Below are 25,059 nucleotides of genomic sequence, written 5' to 3'. Positions count from 1 at the left end.
GCCCACCTGCGGGGCTCTGCCCCTGCTCCGGCAGGGACCAGGCAGTCCTCAGTGCCGGTGCCTCGTGTGCTCCATGTCCTCTGGGTGCTCTGACCCAACATGGGAGACCTGGTCCTGGGCGGGAGCCCTCCCTGCTGAGGCAAGACCTGAAAGGCACCAGGGAGCCAGTTCTGGGCCAGACCCAGCTCGCAGCACCTGCTTCTGTGCAAATGAGAGCTGGAAAGGGCTCGCTGGCCCCACTCTTCCTCATCTGCAAAATGGAAATAATCCTACCTGGGAAGGCTGAACCGATGAACCACAGGTGAAGCAGCCACATGCGGCCCCGGCTTATCTTGGGAGTTCAGTTGCTGGTGGAGCTGGATAGAGATGGCTCAGGATGCTGGGATGGGATCTCTCCTGCTGTCTGTAAACTTCACCTACTCTGTGCCATGCTGGTGGGGGGGACTGGGGCAGGGGAGTGGGTGGTGTCAGACGCACTAAGAGGGTGAAAGTATCTGTAAGCTGTGGGGTACAGCTGGCCTGGGAAGGGTCTGTTGGAACCGCAATGGGACCTTCTGTGGGGGTGGGTAGACATCTGGACAGGCCTTCCCTGCTCCTGGGTCTGGTTGAATGAAGAGTCTGATTGGTTTTGTGCCTGAGAGAAGCTTCCCAGGCAAGCTGAGCTGCTTTCCTCAGAAAGGGAACCAGGCCAGCGGGATGTGCTGCATCCTCTGCTATCATCAGGGAAGGGTACTTTGGTGGCAGGGTTGGTTTGCCTCTTATCCTTCCCCAAAGTGCCCTCTTGAGGGAGGGGAGGGAGGTGAAGACTGGGGTGGGGGGAGTGAGGAAGGAATATGGGCCTGGGTATCAGGTTAATTTTCAAATCCTACTTACACCGCTTGTCATATCTGTTATTTTGTTTTGTTCTGTTTTGTTTTGGTACTAGGGATTGAATCCAGGGTACTTAACCACTGAGCTACATCCCTAGCCCTTTTTTAAAAAAATTATTTAGTCATGGATGAAGACATACCTTTATTTTATTTATTTTTATGTGGCGCTGAGGGCCAAACCCAGTGCCTCACTCATGCTACCACTGAACCACAGTCACAGCCCCCCACCCCTTTTTATTTTTCATTTTGAGACAGGGTCTCACTAAGTTGTTGGGACCTCACTACGTTACTGAGGCTGGCCTTGAACTTGTGATCCTCCTGCTTCAGCCTTCTGAGTTGGTGGGATTACAGGTGAATCACCATATCTGGCTGCTTGTCATGTCTGTGACTGTAAGGCAGTTACATTATCTTTCTGAACCTCAGTTTTATCATCGTTAAAATGGGATCCTAATATCTTCTCCCCACCCCCATAGGGTTGTGGTACAACTTAAATGAGATAATGTAGAGCTTACACAGTGCCTGGCACACAGCAGATGCTCAATAAATGCTGATTGTGCCTCTCACATGCTTCATGACTTTGATCAACCTCTGTCTCGCAGTCTGCCCATCTGTCTGTGCCCTGCCTTGGCTGTGGGCTCTCTGGGGTAAGGGCTGGGTTTTGTTCATCCATCAGGACTTTCTCCAGCTGAGAACAGCGCCTCTGAGACAACTGGGATTGGTTGGCAAGAAGCCAAACTGATCCGGAGAAAGGAGCATTCAGTTTCAGCCAGAGGCTTGCTTACCACATACTTTCTGTGTGCTCCTGCCAGAGGACTACTGTGTGGACTTCCCTGCAGCGCTCCAGTGGCCACTGTGATGGCAACTTTGCTCTTCTCAGAGCCCTTAGCTGCCCCTGTAGTCAAATTATTGTTTGGTGAGCAACTGGCCTCTGCCTCTCTGCACTGGCATGCAAGTGCCTCGGGCGCTGTGTTGCCAGGTTCCAGCGCCTGGCTCCTGAGGCACGCAGACATGCGTGCAGAACACATGGCCATCTCTGGCTTTTCCTTCTCTGAAGTCAGGCCTGTTCTCCCTTCCAGCCCAGCCATTTTCTGCTGGGGCAAGTCCCCTGCCTCTTTCAGCTTCACTCCCCTTGTGTTTGGAACAGGGGAAAAAGCAGAACCAGATGAAATCAAATGTTCAGCTGGGCCTGGAACTAGTAACACTGTAATGTCAGCTGCTGTTTTTCCAAATGTATTCCAAGGGTCCCTCTGGTTTTGACCTTCCCTGATCTCTCTGCCTTAGGCTGGGAGGAGACGGGAGAACATTCCATTCCTAGCAGACCCTCTCTTCTGGCCTCACAATGGAGTCGGGGCTCTGTGCAAATTGTTTATGTTTCCCGGCAGAGTTTATTACCCAGCCTGGCCTTCTGCAATTAATTACTGAACCAAGCAAATAACTTGTCCCTGGGAGGCTGGGCTTGGCATAAACATTTACATACAGCTGGGGGCCAGCCCAGAGGCTGGGCTCTCCCAGTAGATTTTGGAACAGAGGGAGAGAGGATTAGGGTGGAGCAGGGCAGGACAGCTTTCCTTCCACTGGGACTCCTCCTCAGCCTCTCCAGGGGCTGTGCTTTATGCTTTCTCTTTCAATCTTTGCAGTTACACAAAAGAGAGTCCTTGTTTGCAGTTGAGGACTGGAGGCTCAGTGAGTTAATGCACCTTCTCCAGGGCTGCACAGCTGGCAGGGTGGCAGGATCTGAGGCTTCATGTGACAGCTCTCTAGGTGAGTGGCCTAGAAGAAAGAGACTAGGATTTGGGAAATGGAGAGAGATTCTTCTTTCTTTCTTTTATTCAACACTTATTTGTCAGGCTCCTGGCACATGGGAAGAGGATCTAAGGAGGCAGTGGTGACAAGTTGTGATCATTTGTCCCTACACAGAATGCCAGAAACTCACCCAAGATGGTCCCATCAGCAGTCAGAGGTGGCCCGTGAGGGTCTCCAGTGGTCATAGCCACTTCATCTTGTACAAGGGGATGACTTGCACCTTCAACAGAAGGGGCTCCGAAGTCAACGCATTCCTCCTTCTCAGGACCTAGAACTCTACACAGATCCAGTATCCAGAATGCTTGGGACCAATTTCAAAACGAAAAAGTGTTTCCAATTTCAGATTTTGGAATTTTGGCATATCCATAAACAGAAACCTTGTGGCTAGGACCCAAGTCAAACCAGGAAATGCACTTATATTTCCTATATGCCTCATATACATAGCCTGAAACCAGTTTTATACAATATTTTAAAAATTAAAAAAAATTTTTAGTCGTCAATGGATATTTATTTATTTATTTATTTATATGTGGAGGTGAGCATCGAACCCAGTGCCTCACACATGCTAGGCAAGTGCTCTACCACTGAGCCCCAGCCCAGCCCGTTTTATACAATATTTTTAGTGTACCTCCATTTTGACTATAACCCATCACATGAGGCCAGATGAAGAATTTTCCACTTGTGGCATCATGTTGATGCTCAAAAAGTTTTGGATATTGGAGCTGGATGTAGGGGCACATGCCTGTGATCCCAACAGCTTGAGAGGCTGAGGCAGGAGAACTGTAAGTTCAAGGCCAACCTCAGTAATTTATCAAGGCCCCAAACAACTTAGAGAGACCCTGTTTCAAAATTTTAAAATATTAAAAAGGGTTGGGGTTGTAGCTTAGTGGTAGAGCACTTGCCCAGCACATGCGAGGCCCTGGGCTCAATCCTCAGCACCACATTAAAAAAATAAATGATATAAAGGTATTGTACCCATCTACAACCAAAAGATATTTACAAGGGAGTGGGGCTGGGGATGTAGCTCAGTGGTTAAGCACCCCAGGTTCAATTCCCAGTACCAAAAAAAAAAAAAATTTTTTTGGATATTGGACCATTTTGAATTTTAGATTTTTAGATTAGGGGTGCTTAGCCTATGTCTGTAAGCTCTGCTTTTGGGAAGAGATGGCTCAGAGGCTTGGTTCAAGTTTTCACAGCAGGAAGGGATAGTGGGAACTCCTGCAAAATGCTTTTTCTGGTGCACTTATGATTAAGAGGCAAAGTCACTGATAGGCACTAACCGCTCATTAGCCAAACCACTCCCATGTCCCTCCTCCTTCAGAACCCTGAGTTCTGTTTTCTGACATCTTCCAGCCCAGCCATTCCTGCTCAACAGTCTTGCCCTGCCAGTCTCTGGAGCCCTCTGTTGGAGGGCCATCTTCCCTCTTTGCAGAGAGGAAAACTTGAGACCCACCAAGAAAAGGAGCTGGGCACTGTTGCCTGTACCCACCGTTGACAGGGTGGGCCTGGATCCTGGAACCTTTGGCTGGGCAGGAGCACCTCCCAGAGGATGGGACCACAGCCCTGCACCTCTTTGGCTTCAGGCTTTGGCGGAGCCTGGGGTTCAGCTTGAGACATCACACCATGCTGTCAGTGCCCTGTCCAGAGCCTGGCATGTGACAACTGAGGCCCAGAAAAGATGCGACACACGGGATGAGATAATGCTGGTAGGAGGCCACATAGGAAAGGATACTGTAGTTTGGGAGGCAGGAGCTTTTGGTCCAAGTTACCACCTAAACCACAAATGAACCCAGGATTGTCTTCTGGAGACGGAACAGAACAACAGTTCTCACAGGTTTGGGGTGAGGAGGGATAGGGAGCATTTGGTTATTCACTAGTAGCCAAAATGTGGGAACAAGTGACCTAAATGTCCATTACAGATCTACAGATGAACAAATTTGTGGTATATCAGTGCCACAAAATATTATTCAGCAGTTAAAAAAAAAAAAAAAAAAAAAAAAAGAAAAGAAATGAACTGCTGACTCAGCTATAAAGTGGAGGGACCACAAAAACACGAGGCTAAGCAAGAAGCCAGACACAAAAGGCCACACATTTGGGGCTGGGGCTGGGGCTCAGTGGTAGAGAGCTTGCCTAGCATGTGTGAGACACTGGGTTCGATTCTCAGCACCACATATAAATAAGTAAATAAAATAAAGGTCTGTCAACAATTAATAAAAATTATTTTTAAAAAAGGTCACACATTATATGGAACAACTTATCTCAGCAACTCATGCTGAGGCAGGAGGATTGCAAGTTCAAGGCCAACCTCAGTAACTTAGCAAGGTCCTAAGAAACTTAGTGAGACCCTGTCTCAAAAATAAAAATAAAAATAAAAAGGGTTGGAGATGTGACTCAGTGATTAAGTCCCTCTGGGTTCAGTCCCTGGTGCCAATAAAAGATATATGAAACATTTGTGTGAAATATCTAGAATAGATAAATCCATAAAGTCTGAAAGCAGACATTGGTGGTCACTAGGGGTAAGGGTCAGGGGAGAATGGGGAGAAATGGGTAGGGAATATTCCTTCAGAGGGATATTTGGAAATGTGTTGGAACTAGATAGAGGAAGTAATTCACCAACATTGTGAAGGTATTAAATGTTGCTGAAATTTTTTTTACTTTAAATGGTTAATTAATTATATGTTATGTGAACTTCAATAAATCTTCTCCTTTTGTGTGTACATGTGTGTTCTTGTTGTGTTGTGGATTGAACCCAGGGCCTCAGGAATGCTAGGCAAGCACTCTTCCACTGAGCTGCATCCCTAGCCTCAACAAATTACTTTCTAAAATTAGTAACAATAATAATAATAATGGCAGCATCTGTCAGAAGGTACAGTTGAGATGGGACATGAGTGTCACTGTTGGAGAAAGGCTGATGTGGGCATGGAGAGACTGTAGCAGGCTAAAGGTGGTAGTTTGGCAGAGAGGTTAAGACCTAGATTCTTGTATTAGTCTGTTTTCTGTTACTGTCACATAATACCTGAGGCTAGATACTTTATGAAGAAAAAAAAGGTTTATTTAGTTCACAGTTCTGGAGGTTTAAAGGGATGACACTAGCATGGTCTAGGCTCTGGTGATGGTGTTGTGGTAGAAATGTGTGAGTGAGATCACATGGTAAGACAGGAAGCCAGAAAGCAATTCAGGGGTCAGGCTTGCATTATTTGTTTGTTTATTTCAGTGCTAGGCATTGAACCAGGATCATGGCTACTGGGCAAGTGCTTTACCTCTGAGTTACATTCCCAGCCCATTTTATTTTCTTTTAAGACAAAGTCTCGCTACATCATTGAGGCTGGCCTTAAACTTGTAATCCTCTTGCCTCAGCCTCCTGAGTTGCTGTGATCACAGGCATAGGCCACTGTGTCTGGCCAGGCTTGCTTTTTCATGACAATTTACTCTTTCAAGAACAGTTAAGATCCTATGAGAACTACCTTAATCCTTCCTGTCCGAGGGCATAACCTCCTCCTCCTCCTCCTCTTCCTCCTCCTCCCCATTCTTTTCTTCTTTTTCTTTTTTCTTTTTGCTGGGAAATGCCTCAAGACTGCCTCGTGCGCCTTGTACCTGTGAGCATGGGCTCTCACTGAGCTACAGCGCCAGCCAACCCTGCCTCCTAAACGTCCCATTGCTTCTCACCAGCACCACACTGGGGACCAGATTTCCAGTACATGAAACTGCGGGGGTCACACTCAAACCATAGCCACGCCATAGCAGTTCTAGCAAAAGATGCAAGGGTTCAAAGCTAGATGGCCGTGGGCAACTTCTTTATCCTCTCTTTGTTTTAGTTTCCCCATCTATAAAATGGGAATAATGAGAGTTTTTATTATGGGATTTTTACCATGGGAATGGTAAGACTTTCACAAGGATTAAACAAGTTAATATTTGTAAAGTGTTTGGCACAAAGTGGGAACTGCACATTATCTACTTTATTATCAGTCATTCACATTTTGGTTTATTTGTTCATTTACTGAGCCAGGCCCTGGCGGGCTTCTGGGGACACAGCTGCAGGCGTGACTCAGTGCCGCTCGCAGGAGCTCCTACATCCTGGTAGAGGAGTCAGCCCGGCCACACTCGCCCCCTCACCACACCTGTGACTTCAGCTGTTAATGAAAATGACCGTCATTCCCGCCTTCCAGAGCTGTGGGGCCGGCCTCCCCAGGTGCACAGGCTCCTTTATGGCCTTTGATGTACTGGGCTTGGGCTGGTTCCCTAGGCTTGAGGAGACCTGAGACAGAGTCCTGGGCCCTGTTTTCTCTTCCTGTCACAGGGGAGGACAGGCTGGCTGGGCTCGGAGTTCCTTCTCAGTGTTTGCTGACCCCAGGCCTTGGAGTGGCGCGGGCCTGCCTTGGGCCTTTGCTGTGGGTGTGTGGGTAGACGGGATCAGAACACGGAGCCCTGGCGCTTGAGGTCCAGAAGGGCTCTTGGAGGTCCCAGAGGCAGAGAGGTGCCCAAGGGTGCTCTGGGAGATAACAGCAAGACTGGTGGGGAATGCGCTTTGGTGGCCTTAGTCCATAGCTGTCCTCAGCATGGGCTGTGGGGTTCACTAACCTATTTGGGGGCTGGGTCTGTGCTTTCATGCTGGTTGAGATTTAATTCGTGAGACGTGTTCTGCCCTTTGGGGCCTGGCATTCCAGGCAGCCAGGAGAGGAATTATGGTGTGTGTATTGGGGGGGAGCGGTCCTGCCTGAGCCTTTGAGGACTGAGCTTCTACCTTCATTGGGAGAGGCCATCCCTTGTTGTCCCCACCCCACAAACTCCCCTCCTGCAGTCATTTTGTCTCAGAGTGTGACCTCAGCTGTCCTGGAAAAAAAAAAAAATCTGTGTCTGGCTGCTGCCCCTCCCCCTCTGCCAACATGTTTATGGTTGTGTGTTTGCCCCTGGCCCACAGCGGTCCTCAGCATCACCCCAGCACCATCGTGACCCCCCAAAGTGACACCCATCACACACAGTCACCTCTGGCCACGAGTTCCCTCCTGTTCACTTCCAGCAAAGGCTTCCTCCGATCTTGTGCTAACACCCCCCACCCAGCACTGCCAAGTCTCTCCTCCGCATCTCCCCTTCCTCCCTCGCCCACCTCACTCTCCAAGCACCTGCTGCCTCGTGTCCCCCTACTGGTCCCAGAGACTGTCCTTGGCAGGGGGATTCAGAAGAGTCATCCTAGGGGGGAGCTTGCTCTCTCTGCTCCTAAAAACAGCTACATCATGAGAGAGAACACAGCAATTGAAACCTTCCAGAGCTCCTCCTCTGTGGTCTCAGGAGGGGACAAAATGGGCAAAGGTGCTGCAGAAAGGGAAGGGTCCCGAGGAGGCAGGTGGCCAGAGTCGCACTGGGTGAAAACCTCTGGCTTCTCAGGTCCTCTCTTCTCCCCATCCTCTGCCTTCCCTTCCCTCACCCAGACCCCAGGCCTCGAGGGCTCAGTCCCACAGTCAGGGAGGGCTTCTGTGGGTCGGATGTTCATTTATTCATCCCTTTGTTCACTCTTGGGCCTGGCTCCTTGGTACCAGGTCCTGTTCTGAGCTCGGGACACACAGTGAGACCAGACCTCCTTTCCATCTGGGGGCTGATAAGGAAAGCTGCTGTGGATTTAGGACACAAGACAGTCAAAGGACCATTCATTCAGTCCCTCAGCAAATGCTCGCTGAGCGCCTGCTGCGTGCTGGACCCTGATCAGGCATTGGGGCTCCAGGCCAGCAGTGAGCAAAGCAGCGGGCCCTCCTCCTGGAGCTAGTGTCTGGTCTCCTGTGGGTGGACACAGCCCCAGTGCTGAAGGCGTGTGGCGAAGAACTCACATGGATCTTCCAGTAGTTACTTAACCACAGCAGCAACAGAAACCTTTCCCAGTTGGACAGAGGAGAGGGTAGCAATCATCCATAATCTCATCATTTAGAAAGAACATTTAAAACAATTTGTAGTGTTTGTTCTTGCTGTGTGTGTGTTTGTGTGTATGCACCTGAGTTTCAAGCACAATTGTGTGCGTGTGTGTTTTGCAGTGCTGAGGAATGAAGCCAGGGGCGCTCTACCATTAGTTACATCCCCCGCCCTTTCTATTTTTTATTTTGAGACAGGGTCTTGCTAAGTTGCTGGATGCTGGTCTCAAACTTGCAATCCTCCTGCCTCCGTCCCACAAGTCCCTGGGATTGTAAGAAGCAAACCACAGCACCCAGCTCCAGCCCTGTTTGCCCTGCTCAAACTCAGTAGTGATTAAACTCTTTATAAGATTTTTTAATATATATATTTTTAGTTGTTGATAGACCTTTATTTATTTATTTACTTATATGCGGTGCTGAGGATCCAACCCTGTGCCTCACACATGCTAGGCAAGCGCTCTACCACTGAGCCCCAGCCTCAGCCCCCTCTTTATAAGATTTCGAATGCTGCTTTTCTTCTTCAGCATTTCCCATACCATTGACTCATAGCATCTATGCACACCACCCACCCTCACACGTATGTATGTGTGTGTGTATATATATTTTTAATCTTTATTTTTTGCAGTACTGGGGATTGAACCCAGGGTCTCATGCATTCTAGGCAAGTACTCTGCCACTGAGCTGCAACCCCAGCCCAGCAACCATATTCATTAATGCCTGCCTGTGGATGCTCCAGTGTCTTTTATCCTCCCCTTATTTAGCTTACATTATTTCCAGGTTCTTGTTACTGTACCTGATGCTGAAGTGATTCATCTTGCAGCTATTCAATTACTTCCTTAAGGTAGGACCCTGGAAGCAACAGGGGCCCTGGGCATGGCTTTTGCTCCCTGTTCAGCCCCCACTGCCCATCTTTCTGCTTCTTTCCTGCTCAGCAGCTTCCCCTTCTTACCTCTGGGAGGAGAGGAAGTGTCCTCTAAGTAAATCTCAGTGTAAATTGTTCTTTATCTTTTGCTATATAACCAATCACCCCAAAACTTAGTAGCTCAAAATGACAGCTTTCATTTCATTATTTATCACAGTTTCTGAGGGTCAGGAATTTGAAAAGAGCTCAGATGGGCCGTTCTGGCTCAGATCTCTCCTGTGGTTTCATATGGCACAGATATTAGAGCAACTAGGTGCTTGGAACACCTGTTGATGATATTTCTGGAATCAACCCCCACCCCACCCACACCATTGCTACCTCCCTAATCTGGACCATCTTTATCTATCACCTAGATGAATAATATTGGCTTAAACATACATCACTCCCTGTTGGCTTGATATTGTTCCAATTTCTTTACATACATGAAGGTGTCATCTAATCCTCATAATAATCCAAGGAGGTAGCTTCTGTTGTGATATTAATTTTACAGAAGAGAAAACTGAAGTCCTGAGAGGTTCCATAGCTAATAAGTGGCAGATCAGGATCTGAACCCAGAACAACCTTATTGAACCTGTTCCCTTTCCTACCTGGTTCTCCCATTTCCACTCGTCTCTCAGCCCTTCCATTCTCCATCCCGTGGCCAGAGTAAGCATGTTAAGGCAGGACCACATTGTGTCAATTTCAGGGTGAATCCTTGCCCATGTTGTATCAGGGTGACAAGTAAAATCCAGATGTCTGGCCAGGCCTCCTGGTGACGAGGCCTGTCCCTGCGGCCTGTTGGCCTCGCCTCATTTCTCTCACACCTTCAGGGAGTCCCACCTTTCCCCCCAGAGTCTCCCACCACAGGTTCTGTTCTGGTTTCCATGAAGCATACCCAGCCCTCGTCCCTTTCAGAGTTATTACTGCTTCTTCAACTCCTGGTTCAAATGTCCCTCCCTTGAGAAAGCTTTTCCTTCATCCTCAGCCACCATGCTGGGCTCTGGGATTCCTTTGCTTACTTCCCTAGGAGTCACTGTGTGCTTCTGTTTGCTGGATGTCAGTCTCACAGGGCTGCTGTTGTGCACACTTACAGGAGATGCACTGTGGCCTGTTTCCATTGTGGTCTGCACAGTGGCACCCCCTGGAGTTGTGCAATGCAGAGTCCTGCTGTCTTCCCAGCAGAAGGGACGCTTCACCTAGGCAGGTCCATCGCAGGAATCTGCCCTGGCCAGCATAGGTCTGGCAGCCAACAGTGTCTGATGCATGGATAAGTATTTGTTGGATATTATTGATAATGGAAGAGCTAACATGCATTACTAGGTGACAGACACTACAGTCAACCCTGAGAGCTGCCATCCCCATTTGACACTTGAGGACTCAGGCTGAGTGACAGGAAGGAGGTCCATTGATGGACGCCCTCTAGTGAGTGGAGATTTGAACCAGGGCAGACTGGTTCCCTAAGATAAGAAAGTGAAAGAAAGACTGCTAAATTCCAGCAGCTCTGAGCAACCGGGGTGAGGATTGTGAAGAACTGGACAGATGAAAGTCATCCCAATGTCTCACTTCTGCCACTGGGAGGCCTGTCATTTACCTTGTGCCTCCCCTGCCAGGAATGGAGGTAGGAAATCCCCCAGGCTACTAGCAAGGGAACCTGGAGAATCAGACAGGTCAAGGACCTCTGGGAACAGACTGAGGTCCCAGGAAGCCTCTCAGGCCCCAGTGCTGAGTGTACCCATGCGCACACACACACGAGCGTCCAGATGGTGGTGGGGATGGGGGCAAAGATGATGCCGCCCGCCTTTTGCTAAGTCCCACATCTCCTCCTGTCTTCTTGGCCCCATCGGCTGTCCTACCAGGGAAAGGCCTTCATGCCCATTTTGTGATGGACCCAGGGTGCAAGCCAGTTCTTGCTTGTCTGGGAGTCCACAGTGCCTCTGTGCCAGCGCTCCCTCCTTTGGGCTTCTTGGATTCCCAGAAGACTCTGAACTTTCCAAAGTTTAGGCCTCAACTCCCCCATCAGACCAGTTTTGCTCCACAATATTTTTTGAGTTTGTGCTAATCCTTGTGTTGGAGCCCAGTCCAGAGGACAGGTAGGGGGTTTAGGAAGTGTTGGGGGCCTGAGTGGGGCTTGAAGAGGAGTAGGAGTTACCAGGTGGAGCCCTCCTCCTTTCCTAGGGAGCCTTCAGCCCCTGGGGTACAGAGCTGGACAGCCTCCCAAACCTTCCCATCTCTGGCAGGGCTACCTAGCTCTGAAGCTTCCAGAGGCTCCAGCCCCAGGGCCACCATCCAGCCCCTGCCCCTGGGGCCCTGACTTCTTTCCCTCCTTCCTTCCTCACAGGTCTCAGTCTGCTGGGGATTCTGTTTTGGTTGGAAGGAGGTGGCGGAGGAGTTTGCGTGTCTGGCTCTTTCCTCCTCTCCTGTTCCTCCTCCCCTCCTCCCACTTGCCGCTCAAGATGTTTCCTCTGCCAGCCTGGCCCTACTCCAGCCCCGGCCCGCCTTGGGCAGGCAGCAGCTATCCTCTCTCTCGCCTGGGGCTTCTGTGGGCTGTGGCTTTCCAGAGCCGCCCTGGATGCCTTTGGCCCCAGTGGAGGGGTCTGTGGGGCAGATCCTCAGGGTGAGGGTGGATCGTCTCCTTTCTCTCTCCCCTGTGTAAAACCACATCTCCTCGGAGAGGAGCCTGCACGCCCACTCAGGGCTGCCTCCTGCTCTGGGTGGACTCCGGTTCATCCTTTCCCCCTTGGGGCCTCTCTTTCCTGGGGAGTGCTCAGCCCAGGGCACATAGCAGGCCTTGTGTTCATTTGGTAGTTTGGGGCTGCTGTGCCAAGCATCTTCACTTTGGCTCAGGTCAATGGGAGGCCTTTCCCCAGCCTCAGTGGTGGCCTGCAATGTAGAATTTGAGTACAAATCCCCAACTGAGGTCCCATCACCCCTGAGGACACTCACAGCCCCCTCTCTGAGTGCCCCTCCTGGCCGAGGTTCGCAGGATGAAGCAGACCTACACCCTGGCTGACAGAGCCCAGGCCCAGCCTCGTATCCTCAGAAGTTTGCACTGTGCCCAGCGCCAGAACAGACGCACCGTAAATATTGGTGGTCTGAAGGGCTGGAGGAGCAGCCAGGGAAGCAGAGTGGCCTGATGGAGAAGTGAGGGTAGAGAAGGCCGGAGGGAGCCCTTGCCAGAGGAGGTAGAGCTGAACGGGGTGTTGAGGGATGAGCAAGAGTTGGACAGTCTGAGTGTGGAGGGCATTCCATGTAGGCAGAGCAGCCTGTGCAAACTGAAGCAGCATGATGTGACCAGTGCTGAGGGTTTGTGTGAGGAAGTGGCCAAAGGGGAGCCTGGCAAGAAGGGCCTAGGTATGGGAGGAAACTCCAGGCTGGGGTGGGCACCAGTCTATTGGAGCGATGCCACTGATTAGCCCCCTGGCTGGTCCTAGGTCTCTGGGCTGAGTCCTGGACTTGGAGGGCAGGCAGGCAGTAGTGATCCTGGAGCTTGCTGGGGCCAGGGGTGTGCAGAGACTTCCTGAGGCTTTGGTTCTACTCTCCTGGGTGAACAGGTTTGGAATTAGGACCTGTTAGGGCCAGCTGTGGTTGAAACAGGCTTGTGCCAACATGTAAGGTAGAACCAGGTTCAATTCTGGTCTCCGTACTCATCTGGCTGTGACTGAGCAGATTATTGATTTCTTTGTGCCATCGTTGCCTCTGCAACAAGGGCAATAGAACTTCCCGGGCCAGAGTATTGGAAAAACTAAACAAGATAACCTGTGTAAAGCTTTCCTTTTTCCTCTCCCCTTCTCTCTACTCTTCTCCGTCTCTCTACTCTCCTTTCTCCTCAACACTCCTGGCTCTTTGGACTGAGGCCTAGGTACAATTTGAAGGACTCTGGGCATTCTCAGGCCTTACGGCCCAGCTCTCAGTGTCTCTGGGCCACACCATCAATGTCTCCTTTAGAAATTCAGCATCAAAAAGTGCAAATTCCCAGGCCCTTGCACAACTCCTAAGTAGGAGCTCTGTGATGGGGCCCAGCAAGCTGGGCTTTAACAGTCTTCCAGGTGATTCCCACCCCTGCCCATGTGTGAGACCCACTGCCTTAGGAGAACTATGCCCTTGAGCATCTCAGTGGGAGGAGCCTGGCATTGGCGGGGAGTCAGACACGAGGGCTCCCAGGGAGGGGGCTGGCCTCGTGGGAGGGAGCAAGACCTGTGCGTTTGCACAGGGTCCACACTTAGCAGGCCCCTTGGTTGGTTTAATGTTCTGCTGTGTCTGTCTTGACATCTGCATAAGGAGCCCTGCATTTTCATTTTGCACTGAACCCATAAGTTGGGTAACTGGTCCTGGGTGCTGGTCCCAGCTGGGTTCCCCATTAGTTGGGGTAAACTCAGGGAAGTCACTTTCCCTCTCTGAGTCTTCCTGTCTTTCTCTGTACAGGGGTGCCATAATCCCCACTCCTGGTGTAATTATGAGGATGAAGTGTGATGCCTGGTGTAGATCTCAGCCACATATCCAGACCTTGTGAAATTTTTTACTTTGAGATAAAGTCTCACTAAGTTGATGACACCGGACTTAAGCTGGCTGTCCTTCTACCTCAGTCTCTGAATCACTGAGATTATAGGCCATACTGACTTTTGGCTTTTTCTTAAGTGAAATGGAATTAATTGCCCCCTGTTTTTGGGCGATTGTGAGGTTCAAGCGAGATATTGCATGAAACTCAGTACAGCATCCCTGCCCAAAGGAGGTGCTCAGTGAATAGTCCATTTCTCTTGCCCCTGTTTCAGTTTGATGTGAGGAGTCCCATTTTGGATTAGGAGTTTCTCTACCACAGGCTTGCCCTCTCAGACCAGTGCTGAACCCCTCCCTTGTTTAATTGTTAGGAAGATGGTTGATAGTACCTCTCCTAGAGACGGCCACATCAGAGCAAGAACTTGGGGGCCCAAAAGCCTCCTCTCTGGGAGACCCCTGCCGGGGAGGGGGTCCAGCCTGGGAGCAAATTAAAGCCACTGGGTTATATCATCGAGCTGGGGTGTTGTCAGGAGTGGTGGTACACACATGTAATCCTGGCTACTCGGGAGGCTGAAGCAGGAGGATTGCAATTTCAAGGCCAGCCTGGGCAATTTAGAAAGACCGTCTCAGAATACAAATAAAGGGGCTGGGAGTATAACTCAGTGGTAGAATGCTCCTGGGTTCAAGCCCCACTACCAGAAAAAGAAAAGAAAAAGAGAGGCGGGTGTTATATTTTTCTCTGACTGGATTTTGAGTCTCTCTTTGGAGATTAACTATGAACTCTAGCCCTGTCCTGCAGGGCTTCAGAGGAGGTAGACGTGGTTACAATGTGCTTGTCATGCATGCAATACTTTTTTTTTAAGTACCAGGAATTGAACCCAGGAACACTTAATCACTGAGCTACATCCCCAACACCCCCTTTTTTTTTTAGTCATAGATGGACACAATACCTTTATTTTACTTATTTATTTTTATGTGGTGCTAAGGATCGAACCCAGTGCCTCACATATGCCAGGCAAGCACTCCACCACTGAGCCACATCCCCAGTACTTTTTTATATTTATTTGGAGACAGGGTCTCTCTAAGTTGCTTAGGGCCCGGCTAAATTGCTGAGGCTGGCTTTAAACTTGCGATCCTCCTGCCTCAACCTCCCGAGTCACTAGAATTTCAAGTGTGTGCCGCCACGCCCTGCTGCGACACTTTTCTTTTCTTTGATATGGGTTCTTGCTAAGTTGCCTAGGCTAGTTTTGAACTTGCTATGTTCCTGCCTCAGCCTCCCAAGAAGCCAGGATCACAGGGGAGTTCCACCAAGCCTGGCTGGGATTCCTCTTTATCCTGGCATGTGACTTAGTGCCTAAGCATCTGACTCATGATGAGGTGTCCATCTCACAGCAAGCTTGTTTAGCCTGGCAGGCACTCTTACGGCTCTTGCTGGACCTGTGTCCAGTTGAGCCCTGGCAGGGAGGCGCTTTCGCTTTAGGTATGTCGGTCAGGTGAGACACAGAGGAGGCGGTGCAAGGAACACGTGAAGCAAGAGAGCATTCTATTACTCACAGATCCCAGAGAGACGGCTGCAGGGCCAAGAGGGAGCCAGCTGGGATGTGCTCACTCCACCAGCAGGTGGGGAGTAAGAGACTGAACAAGGGATGAAAACCTATATTGGGGTCCAGGGTGTTGCCCAACAGGTGTCCTGAGGGGAAGGTTGCTTTTTTTTTTTTTTTTTTTTAAGTTGGGGGAGTATCCCAGGGATTGAACCCAGGGACACTTAACCACTGAGCCACATCCCCAGTCTTTTTTATTTTTTATTTTAAGAGTGGGTCTTGCAAAATTGTTTAGGGCCTCTAAGTTGCTGAGGCTGGCCTCAGACTTGCTGTCCTCCAGCTTCAGCCTCCTGGGCTGCTGGGATCACAGATGTACACTACTGTGCCAGGCTCCTGAGGGGAGCCCCAGGCGGTGAGTTTAGAGCAAGCAAGCACACGTTCCGCAGGCACCTGCTTTGGCCAAGAGTCACTGCAGCATATCTGCATAGTCCACACAGGGCCTGGGGTCCAGGGTTGAGGCAAGTAGGTTGTACCCAGCTGGCCCATGGGGAGTGGGCACCAGGAGGTGGTTTCGTAAGGCAGATACCAGGATTGTCATATTGAAGACTGGGACGGGGCAGAGAACTGCAGATATGTCGAGGGACTTCCCTGCTGGGAGTGAGCCCCCCAACCCAGCAGTGGGTGCTGGTGGAAATGGCATTAACTGGGAGGCAGGTGTGATTCTAGGCCCGGCTCTGTCAGTGACGAGTGGCTTTGTTTTATCATGGGCTTTGCTGCGCATCAGGCTCTGACTGTGCATTAAAGCAAAAAGGTGTGTTACGTTTCCCATTTAGAAATGAAGAACAGAGAGACTTGATCCTTGCCCGAAGTTGCCCAGTTAGTGAGCTGCAGACTCAAAGCCTTTTACCACCCCCTGAACTGACTTCCACAGTGACACACTGTGGGGCCAAGGGCAAGTCTTACCCTTCTGGAGGCTTCTGTGTTGCCATGCACAGCCTGGGGTGGGGGTCAGGGGGCTCCTCAGCTCCAGTATCCTAGGATCTGTGTTTCTGAAAGGGCCTGTCCTCTGAGACCTGGGTCCCCACACCTGCCCCACCTGCTGTTGACTTTACTGTGTAGGAAATAACCATCTTACTTGGACTCTCTTACCCTAGCATCCCAGGCTTCCTGCTGGGATTTAGGGCTGATCCCTAGCCCCTAAACCCATCCTTTCCATGGGAAGCAGGGGTGGCCAGGACCTGTGGTTTTTATACTCCGGGACTGAAGACCTGTGGGAGACCCCACAGTGGGAAAGAGTTTGGTGGCACCCTGTAGCTCCCTAAGTCAATGGGCCAGAGGGTATATGGAAGCGAGGATCATGTTGGGAAGGGAGGTCTGAGGAGTGGGCAGAGACCAGAAGATGAAGAGCTTGTGGGAAGTGGCTAAAAGCTCTTATTCAGAGGAGGAACTTGATCAGGTTTGCATTTAGAATGATTGAGAAAATACCTGTGACAGTAAAGGCAGCCTTAGCATTCAGTAGCCCTTAGTCCAGATTCTGAGGCCTGTTAACCAGGAGAACTTAGGCCAATCACAAGCTCCTGGGACTCATTTTCCTTACCAGTAATGCAACAGGAAAAGGAATTTCCCTTCCACTTTATCAAGATCAAAGAGAGGTGCTGAGAGATTTCATCTCATCTCAGTTAACCTTGTAAACGTGCAGTTATCCATGTCCATCTGCTTAGCCAGGACCCTCCTCTGTGTGATGGTCAGGACATGGGAGCGCTCAGGGCTCTGTCATAACAACCACCCCTTCATTGGCACAAAGATTTACTTCCTCAGTTCCCTGCCGTACTTCAACCTTGGCCCTGAGTAGCACATCCCACCTCCTCCTCAGACTCTTCCATGCCATCAAAACCCTAGCTGGGGCCTTGCAGCCTTAGAGGGTCCCAGTAAATTAGTATAGTGTGGAGGGGAGTGTACCTGAGGAAATCATGTCCCTACTCTGAGCTTCAGTTTTTGCATCTGCGAAAAGGGAACGAAATGCCTACTATGTTAGTTTCCTAATGTTCCTGTGACTAAGTGCCATCAATTTAGTAGCTGGAAACAACACAATTATATTCTCTTGTGTTCTGGAGGTCAGAAGTCCTAGAATGGGCCAGGAGGCCTGTGCTTCTTCTGGATTCTTACCAGGGAGAATCCCTTCCCTTGCCTTTGCTGACTTCAGGATGCCACCTGTACTCAGTGACTCCTGGCTCCATCTTCCAACTTCAAAGCCAGAGCATTACATCTTCCAATCTCTCTGAGTGCATCTGTCATCATGTCTTTTCTCTCTTGGACCCTCCTGTTTCCCTCTAATCAGGACCCTTGTGATTCCCTCAGGCCCACCCAGCTCATGCAGAATTCTCCCTGGGTGCCTCAAGATCTTTAACTCAGCCACTTCTGCAGAGTCCCCTCTACCATGTGAGGTAACAGAGTTGTGGTCTTAGCCTGGATAGGTTGTGGGCATCTCAGGCCCGTTATTCAGCCTTTCAAGTCTGCTGTGAGGAAATAGACTTGTCAAAGCTTTGCATGGTGCTGGGGACCGGCGGTCAGTCCCCGGTGTGCCTGCCTGCCTTCCTCTGTGTGGCCTGTCTCCCCACCTGTAAGATGATGCTTGCCCACTGCAGTAGTCAGAACCCACCTTTTTCAGAGGTGCAGTACAGAGAGGTGGGCTGTGCTCCCGGCATGCTGGGGCTCAGAGGAAGCACAGGACTGAGCCAGCCCCAGGACACCCACTCTCCTCCTCCCTGGGGCAGGTCTCCTCTCAGTTCCTGGCCCAAGCATTTCCCATCATTCCAGGGATGGCTGATGGGAAAGACTGAGCTCACTGCTCCCAGGGGAGGGCCAGGGTGGAGGAAGGAGAGTCTGGCGCAGCTGCAGCTTGGAGAGAAGGGGAGAGGAGACTCAGAGCAGGAAGGTCCAGGTTGTCAGCGCTCGGAGGAGCGGGAAGGGTGTGCTCTTCTTCGGCTCCTCGGCCTCCACAGTGCTCTTCTGCTCCGCTGCTGGCTTCTCTGTCACTGCTGGTCCGGACAGGTCCTGTTTCTATGTTGGAAATAATGTTCTGTGTCAGGGTCCAGCAGGGGCCAGAATGAGGAACTGTGGGGACAGGACTTCCCCTGCATGCTGTGAGCATCTGTATGTTGCTTTAGTGCTCTGTGACATTTGGTGAACTCTGCCATCCTTCAAATCCCAACTCAGGTTCTGCCGACTTTCTGTAACTTTCTCAGCTGCCGCTTGTCCATCCCCAGAAGATTGGAGTGGTTCCCTTCCCGAAGCCACTGTGACCCTCTTGACAGCCCTCTCCCTGGTGCCTTTGGTAGGCTAGTTACTGGTTTGCACATGTGTGTTCATAACGGACCCCTCTGCTTCCCAAGGCCACTGTGGTTGAGGCATAACAGGCAGCATGGTACGATGACCCCAGCTGGTCTACAAGGTCACCACATGGCAGTTCAGTCCTGAGCCTCCAGCAGTCCTCCATGACTAATTCACAAGAGACCGAGCTGAGCAAGAGACCAAATCATTTAGGCCCTTCACTTGCGGTGATGCAAATGTTCATGCTCACTGCCCAGGACCTCCTACAGATAATCAGGACACCAAGAGGGCCTGTTAGTCATGAGGTTTCCTGATGAGGGTGAAATCTGAGCCATGGAGAGTTGAAGGAGAGTCTGTCTAGGCCTTGAGAAGCTCATCTGCCATACTCCAAGCTCGCAGGAAGACAACGGGGCCCACAGAGACCATGGGGTGAGTGCTGGGAGGCAGTGTGGCATGGGGTATAGGCTCCTCCACTTCCTGGTCGAGCGTACTTACCCACCCGCCCTGGGCGATTACTTACCCACACCTTCAACCCTGCCGCCTCCAAAGGCCCTTGCAGCCTTGCTCGCATTGGTACTTCTGGTGGTTCTTTGTGCACTAAGCCTCCCACATATTGAACTTGGATTATGTGCCAGGGATATACACAGGTCAGCTCATTGACTACCCTCGACACCCTGGAGGCAGGCCGTGTCGTTCCACAGTCCAGGTGAGGACAGGTGAGGCGAGGTGCCATGTGAAACAGACAGAACCATTAAGTGCCGTGCTAGAGATCTTGACCCCGTTCCCAGTTGCTCTTCTCCACATCCTTTTCCATGTGTGCATCCTTTTCCCTGGGGTTTGGGATCAGATGACCTGAGTCTTCACGCCGGGGCAGCAGAGCTGGTTCTGGGGTTGTCATTCCAGACAGGTTGGCTGTTAAGAAGGGGTCGCCTGTTCCAATTGGCAGACTTCTCACAACCTCTGCTGGGGCAATAGAAGGAGCAGGTGCCAGGATTGTAGGTGGGCATGGGAGTGTCTGTTACCAAGTCCAGGGTGTGGCTTGGAGATGCCCCAGAACGCTCCTTCCCTGAACTCCCACTTCATGGGGCACAGCTGCTCTTGGCCGGCTTCTCTGCACCCCCATCATCTGCAGACCTGTGTAAATTTTTGGAAGTTTTGAAAATGCATTTCTTAAAAAAAAAATTCCATAATTCAGCCTTGTCCTACTAACAGGACTTTCTCTCTGTCCAGTACTCCTGGAGCAGATGGGCCAGCATCACCTCCTAGGAGTAGTATTACCTTCTAACCTAGACCACAGTGTGTCCAATCACAAGTGTGTTTTGTTTGGAACACACTTAGGATAAATTTCAAAGTATCTAATAGGGATCCAACCCAGGCCCTTGAGTATGCTAGGCAAGCGTTCTACCACTGAGCTGTATCCTAGTCATTTTTCTTCTTAATGTATCAAGCAGTTGGTTTGAACTACTGACATCTTTTATTTCCTGCCCTGTGACCTTGGGCAAATTATTTAACCTATCTGTGTCCATTTCCAGTTGGGGATAATAAGAGTATATTGAGTGGGCATATGTTGAATGGACTTAGTAAGATTACTTTATAGGATTCTTGTGAGTATTAAGTGGGTTAATATAATGTTTAGAATGGTGTCTGGCTTGTATTAAACACTTAAATATCTCTACTAGTAATAATAACAATAATAATTTCTTCATCTTTTTTTTCTTTTTATTTTTTTTACCCTTCCCAGTACTAGGGATTGAACTGGGGTGCTGTACCTCTGAGCCACATGCTCAGCTCTTTTTAAATTTTTATTTTGAGTCTCACTCAGTTGTTGAGGCTGGCCTTGAACTTATGATCCTCCTGCCTCAGCCTCCCAAGTCGTGAGGATTATAGGTGTGTACCACAGGGCTGAGCTAATAATAATTTCTGAATAAAAATATGCAATCAGATTTTTACTGAAGTTAATCAAGTTGGAATTCAGTACATGTGCATTCAGCTTCTGAGCTTGTTTGGACCTTGATCTTGGGATCTGATTTCATTTCTCTCTTTTTTTTTTTTTCCTCTCCCTTGCACTGGGAATTGAACCCAGGACCTTACACATGCTAGGTAAGTGCTCTACGCCTGAACTTCATCCACAGTCCTTGGAACCAGACCTCAAATGCTAGCTCAGCAACTTTCTGGCTCAACCCAGTGGCCCGGGCTCCTCCGTCTTGGTTTCTGCTTCTTGCTCCCAGTCCCCTGGGGCTGGGTGAGGCCGAGCTCATAAAAAGTGTCAGCAAAGCACTTTGTGGATCGATGCTAACTAATAGCAGCTCCCAGGAGCTGGTATGAGTAGGGAGGATGTTTGTGGAGATGCCTGGACCAATCTCAGAACAGCACCCAGGGAAGGCTAGTGTTGTCCTCAAAGCAGGATCTAGGAAGGGCCCTATTCTACCCTCTCCCTGATGTTTCGTGCTACTATGTAACCAGGAGTGTTTGCCAACATGGTTTGGAAATGAGAAGGCTGGTATTACTGGACAAAGGGGAAGGGTTTTCCCCATAGGGACCAATCCAGGCACAAACAGAGATCCATCCAAGTCACACGTCTGGTTGCATTGAGGCCAGACTGAATGCATGGTGTGACCTGGACATCCTCTTGTCAGGGTCCCCCAGCTGTCCCATAGCCATCTCTCCAGAAGTCATTGACTCTGATCAACATAGATGGTCTCTGACCTCTACCCAGACACGAGGCTGTCTTAAGTATGGCTTGGAAGCTTTAGTTCATCGAGGGCATGGATGGGAAGCTGGCATGGGATCCTACGCAGGGAAAGATGGGGGAAAGACCCCTCCAGCTCTGCCCTAGAGGGCAGCCCACCCGTCTGCCTTAGACTGAGCTGAAGTCTGGTCTGGGAATGCTGAGGGGGCAGCAGATGGTGACAATGCTGTTAATGAGCTCCTTTCTGATGGAGGAGACATGGCCCTGTCCTCCAGGAGAGAGAGGGTCCTGTGTGATGGGGGAGCCTGACTCCTGTTCTCTGGGACCCCCTGTCACGTAGAGGGGACATGGGCACCTCATCCTCTGGCGGTTGCCTGAGGAGTGAGGCATGACCTTTTTCCTGCGGGAGTCTCTAATCTGACGGAGGAGTCATGGCTACCTCCTTCAGAGATCCCTCTTTGAGACCTGACCTGTGTCCTCGGAAGGTCCCCTGTCTGATGGGGAAGGCTCCTTTTTGTTCTCTCACTCAAGAAACCTCATTTGATGACCTCTGCCTTTGGGACCCCTCCCCTGCCTTACTCCTGGAAAGCCCAGGTCCCACAGGCAATAGGCACAGAATGAGCTGGGCAGCTAGGGAGTTGACTTCTCTGGGGCAGCAAGTGAGGGTGACATGGGGGGCTTCCTGGGGAGGTGCCTTAATGGCACATTCATGGACAGGAGGTACCTACTCAAGATAAAAGGCAGAGGCTTCCTGGGGCTGGGAAAGAGGCTTGAGGGGTCATTGCAGTGAGCTCAGGCCTCCACGCAGAGCACACGGCTGGGGTGGGAAGGGGTCCAAGAGACCCTCACCGTAGCCTGTGTGTGCACAGGCCAAGTGCTGCCAGCCCAGAGACGTCCGCCCTCCGTGGCTCGAGAAGCCCAGAGGAGGAGAGGAAACAGGACGCGTATCAGGAACGCCTTTTCCTTTTCTTTGTAACTGACCCCTCACTCAGGGCTGGGGAGAGCGATCTGCAGGGCTGGCCCTGTCCTGGCTGCTGCCGCGTGCAGTCCCCAGCTCTGGGTCTCACGGGCCACCCTGCACCTTACGGTTCACTGCCTCTGCTCTGCTCCAGGGCTGGTCCTGGAACACCCCGGAACCTCAGGGCTCTTAGCTGCAAAATGGGGTAAGACTTCCTATCTGCCTCACCAGGAAGTTGATGTTGTTTTTCTCGCTATGGAATTTGCATCATTATTTCTTGATTCCTGAGATGTGCGTTGAGACTTCCTTTGTGCTACCTCTGGGATGGGCAGGGACAGGGAGCACAGGGGAGCCCCGTGGGGAGGAAGTTGGTTGGAATTTGCCTGAGGACTTGGGGGACTTCCAAGTAGTGATATCCCATCACTTGTGGGCGTGAGGTCAGACAGGGTCTGACTGGAGATGGAGATTTGGGCTTACCCGTATCTGGTGGCAGTAGAAGTGTCTCGTGGCTGGAATGCCCAGGGTACTGCTTGCATGGGCTCGGGAAGGTGCAGAGGCCAGATTTGGCTCTGGAGCTACTGAGAGCCGGACAGGGAGCGGGGCTGGGGAAGCACTTGATCAGTGGTTACAGAAGTACTGAAATAGGGTCACCTGACTTGGTGCTTTTCAGAGGAATGTTGAGAACGTCATCTTAGCAGAAGGTGTGGGGAAGGGTAGACCACAGAGGATGGGGAGGGGTACTAGTGTTCAGACACCGAAGAATGCAGTCGGTGGGATTGACATTCCTTTCTATTTCTCTTATTGTTCAAGTTATTCTTCCACTAGGTGGAGGGCTACCGGGGGAGTGTATGTGTGTTTGTGTGGTGTGTGTATCATGCAAGTGTGATGTGTTTGTACGTGTGTGGGGAATATTTAGTATTTGTGGGTGTACTGTGTGGGGTTGTATACGTGGTGTGTTTGTGTGTGTGTGTGTGTGTGTGGTGTGACTGTGTGATGTATGAAGCATCGAAGGTATGCGTGTAGCAACTGTCTACGATGCCTTTGTGGTGTGGCGAGTGTGGTGTGTTGGTTTTTTTGTTTTTGTTTTTGATACAGGGGATTGAACCTAGAGGTGCTTAACCACTGAGCCACATCCCCAGTCCATGTGGTATGTTTGTATGCATATGTGGATGTGGACCACTATCTGGTTTGCGTGGCTTGTGTGTCTGTGTGGTGGGTGTGGTGTCTGTCAGTGTGTGGTATGGGGTGTGTGTGTGTGTGTGTGTGTGTGTGTGTGTGTGTGTGCTGGAGTCTGTGCACAGGGCCACATTCAGATCCTTGTTTCAGACTCCACAGAGCAAGCCAGTACTGAGCTGGAACTTGGGAAGGATTCCCCAGGCTTGTGAACTTCCTTCTCTCCATAGGGCGACACTCAATGGTGTGCTGGTAGCAATTGACCTTTTGGGGGGAAAAAAAAGGAAGTGAATGGATAGTAGCATTTGCCAGTTTCTGTGGTGTAAATACTCCTGCCTCAGACGCCTGCTCAATGCGATGTTATTGAAGATGGAGTTGAGGAAAGATGCACAGTAGACCCCATTACACAGAATCCACCCTCTCCACAGCCCTCATAGACATAGGTAACCTCAAAGAACAAATAGGAAAATTCCATAAGGTCATTAGGAAGTGATAAGCTTTGAGCATGTATTCCCTTTGTTTTTAAGTACTTTACTTAATTATGCTTATTGGGATTTCTCAGCATCAACACTGTTAACACTTGGACTAGAGATCCTTTGTTGGGGCCTGGGGACTAGTGCCCTTTGCTTTATGCAGGCAGCATCCTGGCCTGTACCTGCTAGAAACTGGGAGACTGCTCTCCCAAGTCGAGACCTCTACATTGTCTCCAGAAATTGCCAAATATCCCCTTGGGTGCAAACTCAAACTCCACGCCACCACCACCCCCCGCAAAGAGAACCACTGATAATGACTTTGTATAATAACTAACTCAAAAATTCCTAAAAATCTGGTGACAGTCATCTCTTTAATCTTCACAAGTCAGCTCCGAGCCACCATGGCCACCATATCTGGCATACCTCCCCCGAGTTCTTTCTCAGGAAAAGAGCCATCACTCAGGTCTTAGGCCGCAGCCCATGCAAAGGCCCTGGCCACAGAGGCTCTTGGCCTCCTGACCGACCTACAGAGCAGCTGATATGAGATGGGTCCCCAGACTGGATCCACAGTGGGAAAGAAGTATTGGTTTTGAATTAGTATTGTTTTAATATACTATAATATGTTACTCTATACTCCTAAAAGTTTGTACATTTAAATGGGCAAAAGTTAACCCCCCTCAAGCCACACACCCTGCTGCCCTGTGCTTTTTACATTTTTGGTACCAGGGATTGAACCAAGAGTGCTTAACCACTAAACCACATCCCCAGCCCTTTTGATTTATTTATTTTTAAAATTTTGATACACGGTCTCACTAAGTTGCTTAAGGCCGTAGTCAGTTGCTGAGGCTGGCTTTGAACTCGTGATCCTCCTGCCTCAGCCTCTGAGCAGCTGGGATTACAGGTGTGCACCACTGTGCCCAGAAGCCCTTTT

At 50.3% G+C, this 25,059-nt stretch overlaps 1 protein-coding gene across 4 annotated transcripts in view; it reads left to right on the top strand.

Moving 5' to 3' along the window:
* The window catches only part of Arrb1 (arrestin beta 1), a 75,341-nt gene that overhangs the window by 15,877 nt on the left and 34,405 nt on the right, over positions 1 to 25,059 (top strand). The window contains exon 1 of one of the 4 annotated variants that reach the window (XM_047516466.1): positions 22,636 to 22,687. The exons of the other annotated variants lie outside the window; for them this stretch is intronic. Within the exon in view, the coding sequence (XP_047372422.1) occupies positions 22,683 to 22,687 (5 nt within the window). The 5' untranslated portion in view covers positions 22,636 to 22,682. Of the gene's footprint in view, positions 1 to 22,635; positions 22,688 to 25,059 lie in introns of those variants that run through there. 4 annotated transcript variants of the gene reach the window in all.

Source organism: Sciurus carolinensis, chromosome 11 (assembly GCF_902686445.1).
Source record: "Sciurus carolinensis chromosome 11, mSciCar1.2, whole genome shotgun sequence".
Classification (NCBI taxonomy): domain Eukaryota; kingdom Metazoa; phylum Chordata; class Mammalia; order Rodentia; family Sciuridae; genus Sciurus; species Sciurus carolinensis.
Note: the sequence above shows the minus strand (reverse complement) of the source record. Positions and strands in the feature narration are given on the sequence as shown.